The sequence below is a fragment of the Syngnathus scovelli genome, chromosome 13 (assembly GCF_024217435.2).
Source record: "Syngnathus scovelli strain Florida chromosome 13, RoL_Ssco_1.2, whole genome shotgun sequence".
NCBI classification, from domain to species: Eukaryota; Metazoa; Chordata; class Actinopteri; order Syngnathiformes; family Syngnathidae; genus Syngnathus; species Syngnathus scovelli.
This window is the reverse complement of record NC_090859.1, coordinates 4,696,876-4,720,395: the sequence shown is the minus strand read 5'-3', so window position 1 is coordinate 4,720,395 and position 23,520 is coordinate 4,696,876. Positions and strand designations below refer to the sequence as shown.

The 23,520-nt window shown below is 40.4% G+C and overlaps 1 protein-coding gene across 7 annotated transcripts in view; it reads left to right on the top strand.

The window, feature by feature from the left end:
* Positions 1 to 23,314, top strand: part of ythdc2 (YTH domain containing 2) — a 49,654-nt gene extending 26,340 nt beyond the window's left edge. For 6 of the 7 annotated variants that reach the window (XM_049738438.1, XM_049738437.1, XM_049738441.1 and 3 more), the window contains 10 exons: positions 1,393 to 1,519; positions 1,673 to 1,878; positions 6,300 to 6,483; positions 6,841 to 6,935; positions 9,897 to 10,016; positions 11,622 to 11,761; positions 12,712 to 12,877; positions 13,198 to 13,404; positions 17,223 to 17,405; positions 22,741 to 23,314. In XM_049738438.1, the coding sequence (XP_049594395.1) occupies positions 1,393 to 1,519; positions 1,673 to 1,878; positions 6,300 to 6,483; positions 6,841 to 6,935; positions 9,897 to 10,016; positions 11,622 to 11,761; positions 12,712 to 12,877; positions 13,198 to 13,404; positions 17,223 to 17,405; positions 22,741 to 22,800 (1,488 nt within the window). In that variant the 3' untranslated portion in view covers positions 22,801 to 23,314. The remainder of the gene's footprint in view (positions 1 to 1,392; positions 1,520 to 1,672; positions 1,879 to 6,299; positions 6,484 to 6,840; positions 6,936 to 9,896; positions 10,017 to 11,621; positions 11,762 to 12,711; positions 12,878 to 13,197; positions 13,405 to 17,222; positions 17,406 to 22,740) is intronic. The other variant, XR_007485418.1, reaches the window with a different exon arrangement.
* The last annotated feature ends 206 nt before the right edge of the window (positions 23,315 to 23,520 follow it).

The following is a 23,520-nucleotide window of genomic DNA, read 5'->3' as shown; positions in this document are numbered from 1 at the left end:
GACTATTAGCTGCACCGGACAATAAGCCGCACCAGCTAAATTTCTGGGATAGTTCAGTTTTTCTCTTATGGTATAAGCCGCACCGGACTATAAGCCGCACCGGACTATAAGCCGCATGTGCGCATGACTTTTACAAACAAAGACAGTACACAGAAAGCATTTTTAAAGTTTTAATAACATACTTTAACGTGCCTTTCTAAACGCTGCCTGTGACGCAGCAGTAGGACCGCAACAACACAGAAGTGTGCACGCGAGTTACTTACAAAGGAAGACAGTACACAGAAAGCCTTTTTAAAGTTTTAATAACATACCTTAACATTTCTTTCCAAGAAATTACTGTGACAGTAATACCAGTAATACAGGCAGTAATACTGCAGCAACACGAAAGTAACACCGCACTAATAGGGCTGAATTGAAAAAAAAAACACACCGGTAACAGTCACTGAGACGCAGCGGTAACACAGCAGCAAGACGGTAGCACAGCACTAACAGGGATGGTCAAAACAATATTCCAGTAAAAGTAAAAAAAATGAGCCAGTAAAAGCTGTCTTCATCTTCCTCCTGTGCACTGAAACCATCGAAGTCTTCCTCCTCAGTGTCCGATTGGAATAGCGTTAGATATCCTTCGCCACACACTTTCTTAGTCTCTCTTTCGTCGTCGCTTTTATGCATTTCTTCTAGCATTTTCCATGACGAGGGTCTGTTCATGCTAATTTTATTCATGCACAAAGTGCTAAGTTACTAGTGAGCTACACGTATAGCTCCAGAGTAGACGTAACTGGGAAATAAAGAAAAGGGTGACGCAACACAATGTCATCAACATCGACTGCCTTTAACTTAAAGCGGCATCATATGCATTTCTTTTGTCCTCCATAATGACGGCTTGAGTATAAAAGCTTCCTTCCTGATCAAGTCATCACAAAAATCACGGAAAACAATCCTTCTTTTGTCTCCCATAATGACAATTTGTGTATAAAAGCTTCCTTTCAGTAATGTCCGTCTTGATCTCGTTCTGTCCCTTTTTTTGTGTGAATTATACGGCACTATTTGCCTGGCGGATGGACATGCGATCAACACACCATTTTTCTCCCCAGTGACCGTGTCACATATCCCTCCGTCCAGCAAAGCTGTGCCGCACAACAGCGGTCCACAGCCTTTTTACAAGTGTATAAAAGTGATCAAGTCATCACAAAAATCACGGAAAAAATCCTATATTAGCCGCAGGGTTCAAAATTTGAGAAAAAAGTTGCGGCTTATAGTCCGAAATTTGCGGGATATGGAAGATTATTAATAGTATGAGAGATTATTTAGTTATTGGAACACTTTTGTCAATGAATGTACAATTTTGCCAAATCTCTAATACATATGTTGACATTGCTTTTGGTCTGTTAGGCATGGCAGAAGGCTCGCAATGATGGCTCAGAGAGGTCCTTCTGTGAAAAGAACTATCTTTCTAATGCCACCATGGACATGATTCTTGGCATGAGAACGCAGCTGCTGAGACACCTTCGTGCAACTGGTCCGTTTTAATTGATCACATTTACACTCAAATGTATAAAGGTTGTCTGTCATTGTCTTCTTTCTTTGGTTTTCTTCTCATTGTCTTCCTGAAATATTTTTATATATGTCAATGCAATAAATTATCTCTTCATTATTCCTATTTTTCCTCCAGGCTTTGTGAGGGCCCATGGGGAAAGTGATATACGAGATGTGAACATCAACTCAGAAAACTGGGCAGTGGTGAAGGCAGCCTTAGTTGCTGGCATGTACCCAAATCTGCTTCATATTAACCCTGAGACAAAGCTGCCCTCTAGTAATAAGGAGAAGAAAGTCAGTTTTCACCCTACATCCATATTGAATCAGTCCCACAACACAGTGGTATGTAGATCAAGTTACTCTTTTAGAACACAATTTATTTTTTCAGGCGGCTGACGATGCAAAGTACAATCTTCAAATCCTATGAAGTTGGGACATTGTGTAAAATGAACAAAAACATAATGCAATGATTTTTGAATATTTTTCAAACGTGATTCAAATTAATAACTAAATATTTAATATTCAAACCAATACGTTGTTTGAAAATATTCACATTTATCAGTTTACTTTTTTCAATTCAGATCACCTTAAAATAAATTCGAATGTGGGGCTCTTCTGTATGTGGATGTAAATCGGATATGTATCCAATATGTCTGCATATGACATATTGCATCCAATATGCGGGCAGGGCAGAGTGCTCAAAAGCATTCCATATCTTTGCAAGTCTTTTTGCCCCTGTTCCAGCTTTTTTTCCCCCAGGGTGGACATGTTGCCCACTGAAAGAAATTGCTGCTGAATTTTCTCAGTTTTATTTTGTCAAGTGGTTGCACAAAATAAATCATCCTGACCCAGAGGATTTTATTTTGTGCAACTATCTGACGAATTAAAATTAATCAAAATTAAGCACCATAATTTCAGGACTATAAACCGCACCTGATTATAAGCCGCACCAGCTAAATTTAGGGGGAAATCTTGTTTTGTTCATATATAAGCTGCACCGGACCATAAGCCGCAGGTCTTTTAATGTTTAATTACCATTTTTAAGAGAATATACACAAAGAATATTGTCAGGAAAGAGATGGTTCTTTAGGGACACATACCTTTTATTAACATATCCTTTATTGACAGAGATGGAGCTCTGCAAACATACAAACATGTATAAATCTCAGCGACGACCATAATAAATGTAATGTGCAGGGAACACAAGTGTCAGGGTTTTCCAGATTATCCTTATCGTATGATTATGTTGGAATGCAACCTGTAATAAATAACCTGGTTAGATTAGTTTTATGCTTATAGTGGAATGTAACTGGTAATAAATAACCTAGCTTGTCCCATCCTACACAACGTCGTAAAACACCCCCTGATATGTTTTGACTAGAGGACAAGGGCTTTCTCTATCCAGTCCACTCTTACCCCCACTCTGTTTTTCTTAATATATATAATATGCTCTTGCAGGAGGGAGAGTCAGACTTCATTCGATCATCGCTGTATGTACATCGATGAATGGACTCTCCACCTGCAGGTGTCTAAAAGGACTTACTTAAGTGTCTCCCGTGTGGTTCTTGCAAAATAAGTTGGAGTGAGCACAACTCTAACAACAAGCAACACACAACTAATAATAAATAAAATGGGACCACTTACAGGGGTAAAGTTGGCAATGCGATACGAGCTACACGAAAGCTCCGGAGAAGACATGACCAGGAAAAAAAAATACTGAAAAGGGTGACTCAACAAGATGTCATCAACAATAGCCTGGTGCACTCTAGTGGCCAGAAGAAAGCTCTACAGCAGGGGTATCAAACTCATATTTTTTCGCAGGCCACATTGTAGTCATAGCTTCTTTTGGAGGGCCATTATGACTGTCAACCCAAAATAAATGTATGAGCACCTCATATTATATTCAGTAAAAGCTACAAAACAAACTGACAAATAACTCGTATTCAAATTAGACGAGTAAAAACTGGTCAAATATTTAAAAAAATATATATTATTAAAAGTGAAGACAACTTGCAATTCTCGTAATGACACACAAATTTGATGCACAATTTGTCTTTGCGGGCCACGTAAAATGATGTGGCGGGCCGTATCTGGGCCCCCGGGCCTTGAGTTTGACACCTGTGCTCTACAGTAAACGCAGCAGCTCTTTTCCCTTCGTTAAGAGCCAAATCGACTGCCTTTAACTTAAAAGCGGCATCATATGCATTTCTTTTGTCCACCTTAAAGAGGGTTTGTGTATGAAAGCTTCCTTTCTTCAGTAATGTCCGTCTTGATCTCGTTCTGTCTCTTCTTTGTGTTAATAAAAGGGAGTACTGTATTTTCCGGACTATAAGTCGCTCCGGAGTATAAGTAACACCAGCCATAAAATGCCCCAAAAAGTGAAAAAAAAAAATTATATGTCGCTCCGGAGTATAAGTCGCATTTTGGGGGGCAATTTATTCGACAAAATCCCACACCAAAAACATGAACGAGCAACAACAGGCTAAACGATAGCAACAACAGGCTAAATGATAGGTATGCTAACGTGACAAACACAAACAAAGAGCTGAGAATGGGCCTGACGTAACATATAGAGTGATTTAGGACAACTATCACATAAATAACATGTTTATAAACCCATCAGTGTCACTCCAATTCATTAAATCCATCGATCGTTCTATACGATAGCAACAACAGGCTAAATGATAGGTATGCTAACGTGACAAACACAAACGAAGAGCTGAGAATGGGCCTGACGTAACATAGTTATTAAAGAAAACGATTACATGAATAACACGTTTATAAAATCATCGGTGTCACTCCAATTCATTAAATCCATCGATCGTTCTTTATCAACAATGGGTGCGCGCGGCTGAGGGCGCTTGCACTTCAAAATATTCCACAGGCTCATATAACGATAGATAAACTATATTTCAAATAACTATAATATAAGCAATAATATTATCAAACCATCCGTGCACTTTAAATCCATTAAATCCATCGATCAAATTCCTCGTCCTTTGTCAACATTGCCGCGCGTGCGCCCTGACGTCAGCCTCGTCTTTATTCCACAGATCTAGTATATAACTATATTGTAGCGTTAACAAAGTACAAGGATAGACGTGGGTTCGGTAAACGGCTCTTTATTAAACAAAACAAACTTCTAAGCGTGTGGCGGCGTGGACTTCCAGAAACGAGAGCTCCATGGCATAGGACCGGGCGTGCGTAATGGCCATGTCCGAGCCCCATGCACCGTTCGCGGACAACCAGTCGGCCAAGCGCCGGCCCCCGACTCAGTAGAGTAGGTCCGGGCGTGCGTAAAAGCCATAATAGTTTTTCAAACCTTCTATGTCACTCCAAATCCTTAATTCCTTCAAACTCTTTGTCCTCCGTGTCACTTAGAAATGATCACCGCTAATGATGCCGGTAGTCCTTACGTGGGTACGTTTGTCCTTTATGTAAACAACCGCCGTGCCGCGCCGTGCCACTGACGTCACTTGAAATAGTAATCCCTTGGTACATCACGGTTCTCCAAACTTTCTTTCTGCTGCTCGATTACTGTTTTCAGCTGCATATTTTACAACTTGAAGTTTGTGACCTACAAAATATGAGTTTCTTTTTGGTGCCATTTTTCTTAAGCCCACCCAGTTGATGAGTCACGGCCAACGGTGAAATTTAGAGCGCCCTCATCTAGTTTCGTCTGATAATATAATTTTTTTCAGATGTAGTTTTTTGTTTTGTTTATTTGGTTGTTTTATCAAAGTCAAAGTCTGCTTTATTGTCGATTTTTTTCATATACCAAGACACACAAAGAGATTGAAATTACGTTCCCACTATCCCTCGGTGAGATAGTACACATATGGATACAAGCAACACAAAAAAAAACAAATTGGCACAAACATTGAATAAATAAGAGTGTTGAATAAATGGTAAATAAACAAATAATAATAAACAATAATAATAAATATAAGCGGAGCAAAAATGGAGCAAGTGTACATACAGCAGACTTGGATATGGTGCTTTAAAGTGTTAATTGCTTTATTTGATGTTTTCTCTATTTTTTATGTTTTGAATATGTTCAAGATAAAGATATAAAAGCATGTGAAGTGATCAACTATACTAAAAATAACATGGGAAGTGGTCAACTATACTTGTAAGTAAGTGATGTCTTAATGATCAAGTATAATTTGTGAAAAAAAAACATATATAAGTCGCTCCTGAGTATAAGTTGCCCCCCCACCCAAACTATGAAAAAAACCGCAACTTATAGTCCGTAAATTACGGTATATGGCACTATTTGCCTGGGGGACGGACATGCGATCAACACACCACTCTTCTCCCCAGTGACCGTGTGTCTGGTCACATATCCCTCCGCCCGGCAAAGCGGTGCCGCACAACAGCGGTCCACAGCCTTTTTACGGGTGCATAAGTGTAATAGTCATCACAAAAATCATGAAAAATCCATAGATACGCTGCACCAGACGACAAACCGCAGGGCTCAAAGCTTGTGCAAAAAGTAGCGGCTTATAGTCCAGGAATTATGGTACACTCAACATACAGGGTTTTTTTTCAGTGCAGGCATCAAATTGAGTGACAGTTTATTTGCAAAAAAAACCTGACGTTCATGAGTTTAACATAAAATTTTAACTTTTTAAAGTACCATTCAATTGAATAAGGGTTGAAGATGATTTTCTAATCATGGAATTCTGTTTTCATTTACATTTTACACAGCATCAGAACTTATAGTACTATAAATCAAATTCCTTCTTTTTAATTCTCTCCAGGATAGTTCATCTAAATCATCAAAGGCCTTTCCCACAGAATGGCTCGTCTACGATGAGATGAGCAGAGGCAACAGAATTCCCAGTGTTCGCTGTTGTACTTTGGTGACAGCCATCACTGTTGCCATATTTGCAGGCGGTTCCAGACATCGTTGCTCTGGCCACCATGAAGCTACTTTTCAAAAAGGTACTGTTATTTTAGATAAACCCAGGTAAATACAGTACAATACCGGAATTTAAAAGCTCAAATGCATTTGCTATCTTTGTACTGTATTTAAATATATATACTATATTTATAAAAATCAAATAGCAAGCGTAAAAAATATTTTCCAAATTTTAGGATCGTTTCGAATTTGCAACCTTCCCATTCATTCGGGTTTATTTTCGCAATTAATAGGTGAATAGAAATATTTTTTGTTAGAACTCTCTACAAGTTTGCAAGTGTTTTTTCCTGCTTTTATTTTATTGGCAAAAGTTGGTCTATTATTTTGTTAAATTTGATTCAGAAGATGCTGTCTCTTTACCATTATGTTCTGTCTTTCAGACAGTCCAGCAGATGACATGAGTGACAGTGAGACAGAGGATGCCACTGCTGATTTGAGAATTGATGAGTGGCTCATCTTCCAGACAAACCATGAGGTGTGGAAAAATTACCGTGAACAATATTTCAATATACCGTATTTTTCGGACTAGAAGTCGCTCCAGAATATACGTCGCATCAGCCATAAAATGCACAATAAAGTGAAAAAAAAACATATAAGTCGCACCGGAGTATGTCGCATTTTGGGGGAAATATCCATCCATCATCCATCCATCTTCTTCCGCTTATCCGGGGTCGAATTGCAGGGGCAGCAGCTTTAGGAGGGACTCCCAGACTTCCCTCTTCCCAGCCACTTAATCTAGTTTATCCTGGGGGATCCCAAGGCGTTCCCAGGCCAGCTGGGAGACATAGTCTCTCCAGCGCGTCCTGGGTCGTCCCCGGGGTCTCCTACCGGTGGGACATGCCCGGAACACCTCCCCAGGGAGGCGTCCAGGAGGCATCCTGATGGGGGAAATATATTCGACAAAATCCAACACCAAGAACAGACATGAACGAGCAACAACAGGCTAAACGATGCGGTATGCTAACGTGACATAAACACAAACGAAGAGCTGAGAACGGGCCTGGCGTAATATTAACAGTTATCCAGATAACTATAACATAAAGAACACCTTTATCAAACCATCTGTGTCACTCCAAATCATTAAATCCATCGATCGTCCTTTATGTAAACAATGCCGCGTGCGCCGTGCCGCTGACGTCGAACTCGTCGTCAATTGCAGTTCAAATTATTCCACAGGCCCATATAACGATACATAAATTATATATCAAATAACTATTATATAAACAACAATATTATCAAACCATCTGTGTCACTCCAAATCATTAAATCCATCGTTCAAAATCGTCGTACTTTATGTAAACAACACCGCGTGTGCACTGCGCCGCTGACGTCGGACTCGTCGTCAGTTGCAGTTCAAATTATTCCACAGGCCCATATTATCATAAACAACAATTTTATCAAACAATCGCTGTCACTCCAAGTCATTAAATCCCGTGATCGAATCCTTTGTCCTTTATGTAAACAACGCCGCGTGTGTGCCGCTGACGTCAGTTGCAGTTCAAATTACAGTAATCCCTTGCTACATCGGGGTTCGTCTATCGCGGTTTCACTACATCACGGATTTTTGGATTTTGAAAATTTGTGAATAATTTCAAATATAAGTCGCTCCTGAGTATAAGCTTGCCCCTCCACCCAAACTATGAAAAAAAAACCGCGGCTTATTGTCCGAAAAATACAGTATGCTATCATAGTGTACAAAGTAGAACTAATATGATAAATGACGATTAGACTGAATTCTAGAAACAAGTAATCAGTCCCATTTTATCAAGGGACAAAGTAATATTCACATTTAAGTTAAGATGTTTTTAGATTTAGGGAAATTCAAATTTTTTAAAATAATAAATAAAAGCATTCACACCAATTGCCATGAGGCTCAAAATTTGTTTCATGTTCGTATGTCCAATATCAACTGATCATATATGAAATATTTCTACATCTTAATTGGAGTCCACCGGTGATAAATTCAGTCAACTGGACTGGAATTGTAATAGGACAGGACATCTGTCTTTGCAATGTTCCACAGATGAAAATACATGTCAGAGCACAGACTATATGGCACGATCGTGTCGAGTCACAGATCTGGGAAAGCATAGAGAGAAACATCTGTTGCTTTGAAAGTCCAAAATCAGCAATGCGGTTGACCTCTATCATCTGTAAATCTAAGATGTTTGGAACGACCAGGAGTTTTTTTTTAGAGCTTGTGACCAATCTTCCCAAATGCAATATAGATTATCTGAGGAAATACCACAGAGAACATATAGATAAAGCATCTGCTGATTGAACTGATTGAATAAAAGGGAGTACTGTATTTTTCGGACTATAAGTCGCTCCGGAATATATGTCGCATCTGCCATAAAATGCACAATAAAGTGAAAAAAAACTCGTCGTCAGTTGCAGTTCAAATTATTCCACAGGCCCATATAACGATATATAAATTATATATCAAATAAGTATTATATAAGCAACAATATTATCAAACCATCTGTGTCACTGCAAATCATTAAATCCATCGATCGTCCTTTATGGAATCAACGCCGCATGTGCGGCACGCCGCTGACGTCGGACTCGTCAGTTGCAGTTCAAATTATTCCCCAGGCCCATATAACGATATGTAAAGTATATATCAAATTCCTATTATATAAACAACAATATTATCAAACCATCTGTGTCACTCCAAATCATTAAATCCATCGATCAAAATCTTTGTCCTTTATGTAAACAACGATGCGTGTGCGCTGCGCCGCTGACGTCGGACTCGTCAGTTGCAATTTAAATTATTCCACAGGCCCATATAATTCTAAACAATTTTATCAAACAAACTCTTGTCATTCCAAGTCATTAAATCCCATGATCGAATCCTTTGTCGTTTATGTAAACAACCGCCGCGTGTGCGCTGCGCCGCTGATGTCAGTTGCAGTTCAAATTACAGTAATCCCTTGCTACATCACGGTTTGTTTATCACGGTTTCACACCATCGCGGATTTTTGAATTTGGAAAATTTGTGAATAATTTCACATATAAGTTGCCCCCCCACCCAAACTATGAAAAAAAAAGGGATTTATAGTCTGAAGAATACGGTAGATTAAACCCATGGAAATATAGAAGCAGAAGACTGCGTATCTGAGTATACAGTTCATCATACAGTTAATTGTGTTTTGTTTATCCTGCTGTCAGGTTTTATGCAATAGTTACGTTAAACAAAACGATTTCATGTTAATCTTCAAGTAAATTGGAATGAAGAACCCGTGTTCTTCGTAATTGTTATTCTCCAGTGTAAATTGATGTTTAATCAATATTTAAGAACGAATTTACTCAAGCAAAAACAAAAGATTTTTCTTAAATGGATAATTTTCAGTGAGTGTTTCAATTCAGTAATCTGTATTTTTTTGCATTCAGTAATTGCGGGCTGTATTATGACTTTGGAATATACTGTCAGTCAGCAGAATTGGTGTTTGACCTGAGGAACAAGTGGCATAATCTGTTCATCAGGAGAATCTGTTGTCCGTCAAATTCCTGGTCTCAACAAGATGAAATGACCGTTCAAACCCTTGCTTCCGTAAGTCATAATTTTTTCCAATTAAAACTGTTTTTGTATACTAAATTGTTGTACATTTGCAACACAAGACGAGCTAACTTAGAACACATTCTAACAAGTACTTTGAGTATTTTACAGGAGTGTAAAACTCCACTGCATATCTTAAAATTGTTTCACATATTTTCTTGCAGTAATATTTCACACAATTCTTGATGTAATCTGATGACACTAATAACACATGCAATAGCAAAACGTTGGTAAATTAATTCCTATGTCAATAATAACTGAGCAATATATTTGTATGCGTATTTTCCGGACTATACATCGTACCTGATTACAAGCCGCACCAGCTAATATTAGGGGAAAATCTTCTTTTGTTCATATATAAGCCGCACCAGAGTATCAACCGCAAGTCTTTTAGTGTTTACCATTTGTAGGAGAATATACACAAAGAACATTGTCAGGAAAGATTGTTCTTTTTATTATATTTTTATTATATTTATTATATTTTTTTTATATGTTAGGGGAAAATCTTGTTTTGTTCATATATAAGCCAAACCAGAGTATAAGACGCAGGTGTTTTAATGTTTGATTACCATTTGTAGGAGAATATACACAAAGAAGATTGTCAGGAAAGAGATGGTTCTTTGGGGACGCATACCTTTTATCAACATAACATTTATTGAAAGAGATGAAATCTCAGCGACGACCATAATAAACTTAATGTGCAGGGAACACTAGCAACACTAACTAATAATAAATAAAATGGGAGCACTTCCAGGGGTAAAGTTGGCAATGTAATACGAGCTACACATACAGAAGACACGACCGGGAAATAAATACTGAAAAGGGTAACGCCATCAAGATATCATCAACAATAGCCCAGTGTCCTCTACTGGCTGGAGGAAACCTCTACAGTACATGAATAGAGTAGTAGATGAGTGTGACCCGAGCGTCCATACTTCAAACTCATCTGACGCATATCTGATTTACACTCGCATACCAAAAAACTGCGAGTCAGATTTGGAAAAAAAAATCTGAATTGTGCAGTTCACATTCTATGAAAAAAAATCACACATTGGCAAAAGTTTGAAACCGACTTTCAGTGTGAGCATAGCTTTAAAAAAAATGTTTCATATCTCGTCCGAGCAGGTTTGTGCACATGGTTAAGTGGGACAGCAGTATCCTGAGTAATGCTGTTAAAACCCAATTTACCTTTTATGTTGGAGGCATGTTACAAACCGCCATAGGCATCACTTTTGTAATACAAAATGCATTCAACCTTATTATTGATAGCCTCTCTTCTTCCTTTTTTAAACTATCTGTCTTCTCTGTTCAGAATATGCATATATACTTGTTCTCAATATTTCAAGGTTTGAAAATGACCAAAAGGTTTGTGTTGGTTGGAAATCCTTCCGAGTTTCTCAGATAGCTCAGGTGCGCATTAAATGAAAATATTAGTGCTACTGGGGTATTTTGACAAAAATGCTGTATTTTATTAGTAGAGTTGACAGCTGTTTTGAATGTAAAAATATGCATTCATAGTGTATCTCCTTTAATGGTTAACAAAACTGACACAAAGATATACTTACCTAACTTACATATTAGAATTACATGATCCTGTAGGTGCTTACAACAGAAGAGCATGGAGCAGGCTTGGTGCAGCCCTCAGGGATAGGCCAGCGTCCCTGTCCTTTAGTGCCAGAGAGGCTCATTCAGAACTCCAAAGGGAACCCAAAGCTTACCCGCAACGCCACTGATGACAGGTAATCAGTTAACATATGCATTTCAGTCAATTGAATAGTCCTGTTTGAGCACATTCATCAGGAGTCCCTTTCCAGTAGCCAATCATTGTTCCCTACAGGACTTTTTTTCATTTATGCATATTTATGCAAGCCACCTTGAATTTCTTGTGGTAGGTATTGTTTAAACCAGTGGTTCCCAATCTTCTCTGACTGACGATCTTCTTTTCAATTAGCCAACCACCCACAATCGACCTATTCTGTCATTATTGTGAACTCGCAGACTTTCCAGCCTGCAGTAACACTTCCTTACTTCCTGTCGTGCAGACCACATGCTAAAAAGGTCAAAGATGATCAAAATGTTTTCTTTTCTTTTTCTTAAACACATTTTGTGGACGTGAGACTACACTAACTCAAAATATATAACTTTTTTTTTCTGCGCTCAATACCATCACCCCCTATTCCCCACCACTCGTGGTTTAAATCATTTTCCGAAATGATACCCTACAAAAGGGTTTTTAAGCATTCCCTGTATGAAATGTTTTACTATCATAGCTTATCATGTATTTTAAACTTGGCAGTTATCTATAGCCAGATATATGATTATATATGTATTACCTTTGGCATGATGCTGATCGATTTTCTTAACAAATGAGTTATTTTGGTGGCTAGTTTTCAAAGCTGGAAGTAAGACTTCCGGTTAACCAAAACCACGTCCGTCAGTAGATGAGGTGTGTTCAATGACCACTCACAAAGATAGGACAGCTCACAATTACATAGAAAAAAAACCATACATACATACACATAACAATGACTCAAAAAAGTTGATTTAATATGATAAGACTCCTTAAAATATCTGATTGTCACTATGTCTTAGTTAGAGTTTAATACAAGCAATAATTTGTTGAGTAATATCATTATCTTATCTCAACAACACCCCACCACCCCCACTCCCACATTTTTTGTTGCTCCAGATTACCAGGAGTCTCAGGCCAATGTCAGAGGAAACCTCATAGCAGTGATAAGTCTTCACTGAGCAAAAATTATCTTGTGGAGCACCATCTCTCTTCCAGCAATTCCACCGCCTCTGTGAGCTTGGACAGTCAGTTTGACAGCCCATTCTCTTATTTCTCAGAAAAGGTATTCCCAGATTAAAGTATCCGTCTGTCTATTCATTGCCTAATTTACATAATGCAGATTGTTTTGTCCATTCTAAATGACCCAAGTTATATATTTCAGAAGCACAAACTCAAAATAGCTAATTTTCTCATATTTTTGGACAGTGCTACATCACAATTCCCAAGCGTAAAAAAACCAACAACTGGACCATACCCATATTATGCCTAAATTATCAGATGCTGATTTCAAATATGTCCAGTTTAATGTACCCCAAAGACAGTTGTTGATGTTTTTATGCAACTTCATTTTTGCTGGTACTGACTTTATTAGTATTTTACCAGCATTGCACAAAACAGGTGTTACCACAGCCCGAATTGTTATCAGCCCGTTACTTCATCATGAAAAGCAGCAACTTGAGGAACATCGAAATTTCTCAGCAAAAAGGCATCTGGTCCACAATTCCAAGTAATGAGACCAAACTCACCAAAGCCCTCCAGGAGAATAAAGTCATTCTCATCTTTTCTGTTCAAGGCTCTGGACACTACCAGGTGATTTTTTTTCTTTTTCTTTTAACATTATTATAAATTATAATAATGTTTTTAGGATCCATTCAATTTACTTTCTGCTGTATATAGTACAGGTTTGTTACATACAACACCACAAAAGCAGATCACATTCAGGCAGGCACAGTGAGTCAGACACATAGGCCTTGCAAACAGTGACTGCACATGTTTTTAGACCAGGGGTGGGCAAACTTTTTGACTTGCGGGCCGAATTGGGTTCTAACTTTTGACTGGGGGACCGAACCAGGAGCAGATGGATGTAGTGTTTGTGTGAAGTAATATAAACGACCTGTAAAGGTCATTGCATAAAAGGTTTTGGCCTTTAGTAGGTAGTAAAGCATGGATATTCAAAAAAGGTTTTTTGAAAACAAATGCATTTATTAACAGCTTTAAAAAAAAAAAAAACATCCCTAAAAAACTGCTATCAGTGATTCTCATAAAATACGACACTGTTATTATGAATAACAGTCTCCATCACTTCAGTGCCTGCAGGTCAGATTAATGAAAGATGTATGTTTATTTTATGAGATCACATCAAACGGCAAACATTCTGACCAAATATATCATCTTGAAGAATCGGTGAAAGCATACATCCAAATAAAGTAATCAAAACGGCAACACGGTGAGGGGTATCTGAAAATCAGAGCAGAGTTTTAACTCACAAACACCTGGTAACAGAGGTGAGGAAACGGGAAACACTTCCTTAAAGTAAGCCTTAAGCCTCTGCCCTCCACTCGGCCCTCACCCACCTGGAGAGAAAGGACTCATATGTGAGGTTGCTGTTTGTGGACTTCAGCTCTGCCTTCAACACCATTGTGCCGCAGCGACTCATCTGCAAACTCGACGAGCTGGGCCTCAGTACCTCCCTCTGCAACTGGCTACTGGACTTCCTCTGTCAGAGGCCTCAGGTGGTGCGTGTTGGCGACAAAATCTCCGCCAGCATCACGCTGAGCATGGGGGGCCCCCCAGGGCTGCGTGCTCAGTCCATTGCTCTTCACCCTGCTGACGCATGACTGCACTGCGACCTACAGCGACAACCGCATAGTGAAGTTTGCTGAGACCCACCAGAGTCGTGTCTCATCACAAAGGGCGACGGGACTCGGTACAGGTCGGAAGTTGACCTTCTGACCATGTGGTGCAGAGACAACAACCTCCTGCTGAACGTAAACAAGACCAAGGAAATCGTTGTTGACTTCCGGAAGGGTCACACAAAACACCTGCCGCTGATCATCGACGGTGCTGTGGTGGAGAGGGTGAGCTGCACCAAGTTCCTGGGGGTGCACATCAGTGAGGACCTCTCCTGGTCCGCAAACACCGCGTCACTGGCAAAGAAAGCTCAGCGCCGCCTGTACTTCCTGCGGAAGCTCAGGCGTGCATGTGCTCCTCAGGCAGTCCTGTCTACATTCTACCGTGGCACCATTGAGAGCGTCCTCACCAGTTGCATCGCTGTCTGGGGTGGTAACTGCACTGAACAGAACTTGAAGGCCCTGCAGTGCATAATGAATACGGCTGGTAAGATTATTGGTGCTTCGCTCCACTCCCTGAAGGACATTTACACCTCCCATCTCGCCCGCAAGGCAACCTCGATTGCGAGTGATGTGAGTCACCCGGCTCACTCTTTGTTTGACCTCCTGCCCTCTGGGAAGAGGTACAGGAGCCTGCGCTCCCGCACCACCAGACTCGCCAACAGCTTCTTTCTCCAGGCTGTTAGGACCCTGAACTCGCTATGCCCTTCTGTGTAGCGTGCGGCACTGTTGCGCTATTTTTCTAGAATGTCTGCTGTACGCTCACTTGCTCCTTTTTGCTCCTCTTATTTATTTATTTGTTGTGTTATTTATTCGTTATTTATTCAGCATGCTGTTGTTTACTTGTTTTACTTGATTGTCTGTTGTGGGCCATGTCTTGTCACCGTGGGATAGGGGGGAACGAAATTTCGGTTTCTTTGTGTGTCTTTGGCATGTGGAGAAATTGACAATAAAGCTGACGTTGACTTTTAAGAACTTTACAGGTTAAGATTAGTCACAAACAGGTGGTGCATCAATGTCCTTGAGCATCCTGCATTGTTTTAAAATGAGAATGGTTGCTAGTTTTAATCCCAGCTATTTGTACAGATCATATTCATAATGCATTTTTTTACAACAAACTTGAAAGCCTCCCCTTCATTTTCAGTGGGAACAGTGTTGTTGGTCTCCCTTTTTTTGCTAGTGTGTCATAGTTTGGAGTAAAATTTGTTGTGGCAATTCTTAGGAGAGATCCGAGGTGTTGGTCCGTTTACCTAGATCTGTGACGGGTTGATGTTGATGTTCATGTGGCTGAACGTCACGTCGCGTACGTCGAGCCAAATTGGCCACTCTTTTTAAACACTCGGCACTCAGTGTCCACCTTGCTTTTCCTTGGGCGACTCATTTTAATGGAAGGATTCCAGGGGAAGGTTTGTGGGTGGCTTAAGCGTAAAACTGTATCCGAAAGCTCGGCGCGCAAATTACAAGAATGCTGTCTCACAGCCCACGCTCTAAATTCGGCACTGATACAAATAGAGCGCGAGTGCGCCATTTCCGTACTACTGAGTACGTACAAGCACTTGTGAGTGTGCACCGAGCTTTCTGACATGACTTCCGGTAGTAAATGCGCAGGCGAGTGGTTCCCCATCTACTGGGGAAACGCAGTCATTGCAGGCAAAATGACCAAAAAAAAAAAGTTTAACAATACAATTTATTTAGGGTTGGCGGGCCGGATTAAACGGTCCCGTGGGCCGTAGTTTGCCCATACCTGTTTTAGACAATGTGTCCTGCTCTAGAGTTGTACCCCACCCAGGGATGCACTGCATTCACAATTGACCCTCTGATACTACAAATGTTTCTTTTTTGTGGTGGGGGCATGGAACATGGGTAACGGTAATTCCTATCAATTAAGACAAGAGCACAATTCATATAAAAAGTTCATTTTCTCCTGTACTGCCACCCGCTGTCAACTGAAATTGACGTTTCCATGGGCTCCTCTAATAGAAAAAGCTATATATAATTATTTTTTAAAAAGACAGTGCATGAACATTTGCATGTAAATTTATAGCTATTGGCAAGTTCTCATGTGTAGTCCCTTGGCAGATTCATGTATAACATTATACGTAGTTGTACTCGTGTACTCTACTGACCAACAACATTAATATTCTCAAGCATTTTTCTCATTATTTAGTGCTTGTTGTGCTCCTGTTCAATTTGCTTGCTATAAACGGCTTTTCGCAGTATAATCCAAAACTCACAAAATCCTGGTGATTATATGTAGGTTTTACCCCAACATTGAGTGTTTTTTTACACGAAAATTCATACAAAGACAACAAAAACAAAACTCACTGTGCTTTGACAGCAACGAGACAGCCATTATGCCAGCTGGAGTGATGAGGATGATTAATACTATTTGATCTGATACCACTAAGATTGATTACCAAATCCAATTGATCAATCCAAAAGGTAATCTATAATGGTATTGATTTGCCATTGGTAAATAGAAGGAACACTGTGCCTCTAACATCTTATTTTGCAGAGCCAATAAATGACATCACAAATCGATCTGTGAGTTAAGGTACGAACCATCGCAAAATGTGCATAAAATATCATTCAGAACATTAAATATTATTCATCAAATCATGTAAAAATACACCAGTTCTGATCCATCTCAAGGGGTTAGGGTTTTGCCTTGCACTGCCAATTGCTGTTCACTGAAAAGTGACATCACAGTGCCTAAGAGTTCAGGTCATAACGGTCACAGAAGGTTCACTTTGTGCATTATTGTTTTTTAATTTTCAGGGATATGCTCGCATGTCTTCATCTATTACTTACACCAGTTGCCAGGATTGGGGGTTTGGGCGATTAGGAGGAGTTTTTAGTGTGGAGTGGCTCTGCAAGGAAAATCTACCTTTCCAGTACACTCAGCATATCCTCAACCCATTGAACGGCAACAAGAAGGTTCAAATTAGCAGAGACGGACAGGTGAGTTTGTGCTTTTCTGTTTTATAAAGAAAACAAGTGAACGTACAGTCTGGAATGCAATACATTCTGTGGCCTACCGTATTTGCCGGTGTACAGGTCGACTCGGTGTATAAGTCGACCCCCTAAAATTCGACGGAAATTTACGATTTTATGATATATCCTTTGTATAAGTCGAGCTCAATTGTTGCATTATATTAAACTTCAAAATTCAATATGCGAAATTTATTGACGAAATGTGTTCAAATTCCGGGAGGCCGTGCGCATGCGGCTGTTTATAAGCACCGCGGAGGAGATTGCGAGCCTCATTCGACTTCCAGCGGCCGGCGAGCTCGCGCACGCCGCCCGGCACCAACGGGAGGCCGGAAATAGCTCCAAGCCGAGCGGATCGGCACTTTATAAGCACCGCGGAGGAGATCGCGGAGCCTCATTCGACTTCCAGCGGCCGGCGAGCTCGCGCACGCCGCCCGGCACCAACGGGAGGCCGGAAATAGCTCCAAGCCGAGCGGATCGGCACTTTATAAGCACCGCGGAGGAGATCGCGGAGCCTCATTCGACTTCCAGCGGCCGGCGAGCTCGCGCACCCGCCCGGCACATCCGGGAGGCCGTGCGCACGCGCTAAGTGGCCGAAAATAGCCCCCGCCGAGCGGATCGGCTGTTTATAAGCACCGCGGAGGAGATCGCGGAGCCTCATTCGACTTCCAGCGGCCGGCGAGCTCGCGCACCCGCCCGGCACATCCGGGAGGCCGTGCGCACGCGCCAAGTGGCCGAAAATAGCCCCCGCCGAGCGGATCGGCTGTTTATAAGCACCGCGGAGGAGATCGCTGAGCCTCATTCGACTTCCAGTGGGCCGCGCACTCGCGCACGCCGCCCGGCACATCCGGGAGGCCGTGCGCACGCGCCGAGTGGCCGAAAATAGCCCCCGCCGAGCGGATCGGCTGTTTATAAGCACCGCGGAGGAGATCGCTGCGCCTCATTCGACTTCCAGCGGGCCGCGGACTCGCGCACGCCGCCCGGCACATCCGGGAGGCCGTGCGCACGCGCCGAGTGGCCGAAAATAGCCCCCGCCGAGCGGATCGGCTGTTTATAAGCACCGCGGAGGAGATCGCTGAGCCTCATTCGACTTCCAGCGGGCCGCGCACTCGCGCACGCCGCCCGGTTCAAATTTTCTAAGTGCAACGCACAATGAGATGCATGAGAAACGGCCTTGGTTACCATCACATTTGAAGCGATGAATACGAAGTTAAATTTTATGACTCGGTGTATAAGTCGAGGTCGATTTTTTTCGGTCGATTTTGGATCGAAAAAGGTCGACCAATACACCGACAAATACGGTAATTCAGATAAGTTAACCCCAGGACTTGAAATGCGTTTTTGCAATGACAGGTTTCCATTAATTTGAATTAAAAAAAAACTTTTTTTGTTTTGTTTGACCAGTTAATGTTAATGATGTCTTTACCATTAACTGGTCAAACAAATATATATATTTTTTGACAATGACAATGTTTTAAGGGTTTCTTTTGTAAACGTAAGTAAACCACCCTGAACTACGATAGGTAGAACCAAGTACAGCAATAGCAAACTACGTTGGAATAGTGTTGTGTAAAAGGGGCCTATGCCTCTCTGACCATGTCCACTGTATCCTGATGGTATTCACTGAACTTCCAAAATTCATATTTGATCCTGATGAACATTTATTTGTGAGTCAATTTGCAGAGACTGTATTAACATGCAGTTACTATTCAGGTTAAAGTCAAAATTCCGGTTTCTGAAATATTCAGAATAACCCTGAGACAGTTACTCCCATGTAAATGGCAATTTCAATAGCCCGACTGAAACAGCGACACAAATAGACGTAATTTCCCATTGTTCCTTTCTTCCGTCAATAAAACAAAAGGGGTGCTGCTGGGTTTTGTCTGTTTTTCCATTATTGTTTACACTCCTTGTGTATTTTTGGCAAGACGTACTTGCGTGTCTATTTACACACTGACATTATCGAGACAGAAAATAATGTGAAAACACTACAGAGAAATAAATGTATTGAAGTTAGGCTCACTAGTCACTAGGCCGCGAGGATGCCACGCATACAAGTACCGTAATTTTCGGACTATAAGTCGCGTTTTTTTTCATAGTTTGGGTGGGGGGGCGACTTATACTCAGGAGCGACTTATATGTGAATTTTTTCGCAAATTTTCAAAATTCAAAAATCCATGATGTAGTGAAACTGCGATAAACGAAACGCGATGTAGCAAGGGATTACTGACATTTGACCTGCAAGTGACGTCAGCAGCGCAGCGGTTGTTTACATAAGGACAAAGGATTCTATCACGGGATGACGAAGATGACGAAGGGCCCCACGTTTGAAGGATTTAATGATTTGGAGTGACAGAAGGTTTGAAAAACTTATTTATGTTATAGTTATTTGATATATTTTATTTCGTGTAGCAACTTGTATTTGTTTTTATTGTTACAGTTCAGTAGTTGTTGGCTCGTTGAACTCTTGTTTTGTTAAATAAAGAACCGTTTACCAAATCCATGTGTTTCCTGGTACTTTGTTAACGCTACAATATAGTTGTATACTAGATCTGTGCGGCGCGCACGCGGCGTTGTTGACATAAAGGACGAGGAATTTGATTGATGGATTTAATGATTAGGAGTGTCACAGATGGTTTGATAATATTGTTGTTATATGATAGTTATTTGAAATATACTTTATATATCGTTATATGGGTCTGTGGAATAATTAGAAATGCAACTTACGAGTCCGACGTCAGCAGCGCATATGTGGCGCATGCGCGGCATTGTTTACATAAAGGACGATCCATGGATTTAATGAATTGGAGTGACACAGATGGTTTGATAAACGTGTTATTCATGTAATACTTATTCGAATAACTCTAAATGTTACTCAGGCCCGTTCTCAGCTCCGCGTTTGTGTATGTCACGTTAGCATACCGTATCGTTTAGCCTGTTGTTGCTGGTTCATGTCTGTTCTTGGTGTTGGATTTTGACAAATAAATTTGCCCCAAAAGTGCGACTTATATATGCTTTTTTTCACTGTATTGTGCATTTTATGGCTGGTGCGACTTATACTCCGGTGCGATTTATAGTCCGAAAATTACGGTACTTGTTCAAAGGGTTACTACCTGATCAAATTTATACAATGAGATATTTGGGTTAAAAGGCGTAATCCGGGGTCCTTATTCAGGTTTTTACCTGAAACCAGAGAACGTGCCTGACGTAACATATTAAGAGTTATTCAAATAACTATAACATAAATAAGTTTATCTAACCATCTGTGTCACTCCAAATCATTAAATCCATCAAAATCTTCGTTCTCTGTGTCACTTATAAAGGGGTTTATAAGCTGACTCCGGAAGTGAATGCGGTGCTGACGTCATACTCGTCGTCAGTTGCTGTTCCAATTTTTTACAGGCCTATATAACTATCGTAAACTTCGGGCTATAAACTGCACCGGACTATAAGCCGCACCAGCTAAAATTCGCGATCTAGTTTTATACTTATATAAGCCGCACGTGAGCACGGGTTATTTACAAAGAAAGACAGTACACAGAAAGCCTTTTTAAAGTTGTAATCACATTAACATTTCATTGTAAACACAGAAGTCACAGCTGGGCTAAAGTTTTAATACCATCAACATTTTGTTGTAAACACGGAAGTGACATCACTAGCTGGGCTAAAGTTTTAATAACATTAACATTTTGTTGTAAACACGGAAGTAACAGCACTAACTAGCCGGGTAAAAAAAATAACATTCCAGTCCACAAAGTCACTGAGAGCCATCTTTGTCTTCCTCCTGTCCACTGAAACCAGCAAAATCTTCCTCCTCAGTGTCCGATTGGAATAGCGCCAGATGTACGTCGCAACACTCTTTCTCATTGTCACTTTCATCGTCACTCTCGTCCTGAGCTAAATTAACTCCTGAGCTTGTGCTCTCCTCTCCGTCACGCAGCAGACCGGCTTTTCGAAACCCGTTGGTGATGGTGGATTTTTTCACACTGCTCCACGCTGTCAGGATCCACTGGCAGACTTGTGCGAAAGTTGCTCTTCGCATGCGTCCAGTTTTTATAAACAATTTCTCGCCGCTGGTCATCCAAGCCTCCCATTCAAGTGGGAGGGCCACTTTAAATCGATTCATTTATTCCAAGTTTATGTGCAACCACTCTGTTCCCTTCTTTATCAGCCAGCTCAATGGCTTTTAACTTGAAAGCTGTCATACGCACGCCTTCAGGTGTCTTCCATCATTGGGCTCTGTTTACGCTAACTTTCCTCGTGCACAACGCGCCACTACTGTCTTCCTCGATGCATACATTCCACCTCTCTCACTCTTATCTTTTCTGCTCGAGCCCGCCCTGATGGGCATTAGAAAAAATGCATGTAAAGTCGCCGCATGATTGCGTAAGGTTTTTAATGTTTAATTACCATTTGTAAGAGAATATACACAAAGATAATTATCAGGAAAGAGATGATTATTTAGGGATGCCTAACTTTTATTAACATAACAGCACAACAGCGGTCCACAGCCTTTTTATGAGTGTCTAAGTGTATTAGTCATGAGAAAAATCATGGGAAAAAAACTATATAAGCCGCACCGGACTATAAGCCGCAGGGTTCAATATTTGAGAAAAAGTAGCTGCTTATAGTCCGAAATTTACGGTATATATAAACTATATATCAAATAACTATAACATAAATAAGTTTATCGAACCATCCGTGTCACTCCAAATCATTAAATCCATCGAAATCTTCGTCCACTGTGTCAATTATAAACGACTCAGCTGACTCCCGAAGTAGATGTGGCGCTGACGTCAGACTCATCGTCAGTTGCAGTTCCAATTATTCCACAGGCCTAGAGCGCCCTTATGTGGTTTAGTGTGAAAATAATATGTGAAGTGATATACTAGTAAGTAATATGTTCATGATCAAGTAATAATGTGTTAATAATTTCACATATAAGCCGCTCCTGAGTATAAGTCGCACCCCCAGCCAAACAATGAAAAAAACTGTGACTTAAAGTCCGAAACATACCGCATAATGATGCGCAACACCCATTTCCAGTTTTCTCATCACTTTCAATTTATAAAACATGCACCGCATTCTGTGTGAATTGATTCAGTACGGACAGCGCAACGTTCCTCAGTTAGTGTTAATTAGGCATAAGTCTAGAATAGCTTAAAATATCTTTTAATACATACTAGATAGTTGTTCAGCTATACCAGAAATCTGTGGTTGATTGGTCACAACACCTACTTTGCTTCTGCATTTTCATTTTAAAATAATTTTAAGTACTCTGTTTCTTTCTTTTTCCCTTTTGTAGGAGTTAGATGCCCAGGCAGGCAGATTGCTACTGTCTCTTTGGGAGAGAATTACCAAGTAATACCAAAACTGGTGTTCACACGTCACTTCAACAACATCAGCGGGACACCCTTCCGCATTATCTCTAGCACTATTTATATTAGTTTGTCAAGTTCCAAACCACTGATGGATCTAACTGTTAACATCTGTTAAGCATTTCTTACAGAATTTGAGTAATTCAAAGGAATATAACGTGGCAGTTACTGCAATTGAAGACAACAGTATGGGGACAGGTTTGGAATGTTCATGTCGCATCTGTTTCGTCTGTGTTTAAAGTTGCCGCTTAGATTGTTTACTGTTTGTATTCCAGGTATAGCGTGTGTGTACTTTTTCTTTACAATGTTATGTCCATAAAATACAGGAAAGTTAAATACTGCCCTTTTGCATATTTCAATTTTATGCTGTTTCAGTATTTCTACTATGCCTTTGAAATCGTTTCAAACATTCTGCTGACAATATTTGAATCCAAGGAATGTTTGTCCATTCACTGTTTCTATACTGTATTCATAGATAAATAAACTATAGTTTGTTATTCATAGTGTTGATGTTTGATGTTATATACTGTATTCATTAGATGGCAATACATAACTGTAGCATGGTTCTCTCTGTGCTTGGGTGAAATTTCTCAGATGAGGCATCAATAACGTTACGTATAAGTTGTTTTTAGCTATATTTGTGGGCTTTGAAGGCAGTGTATCACAATTTGAGGAATGGGTGAGGTAAGTATCAAACAGGACATGAC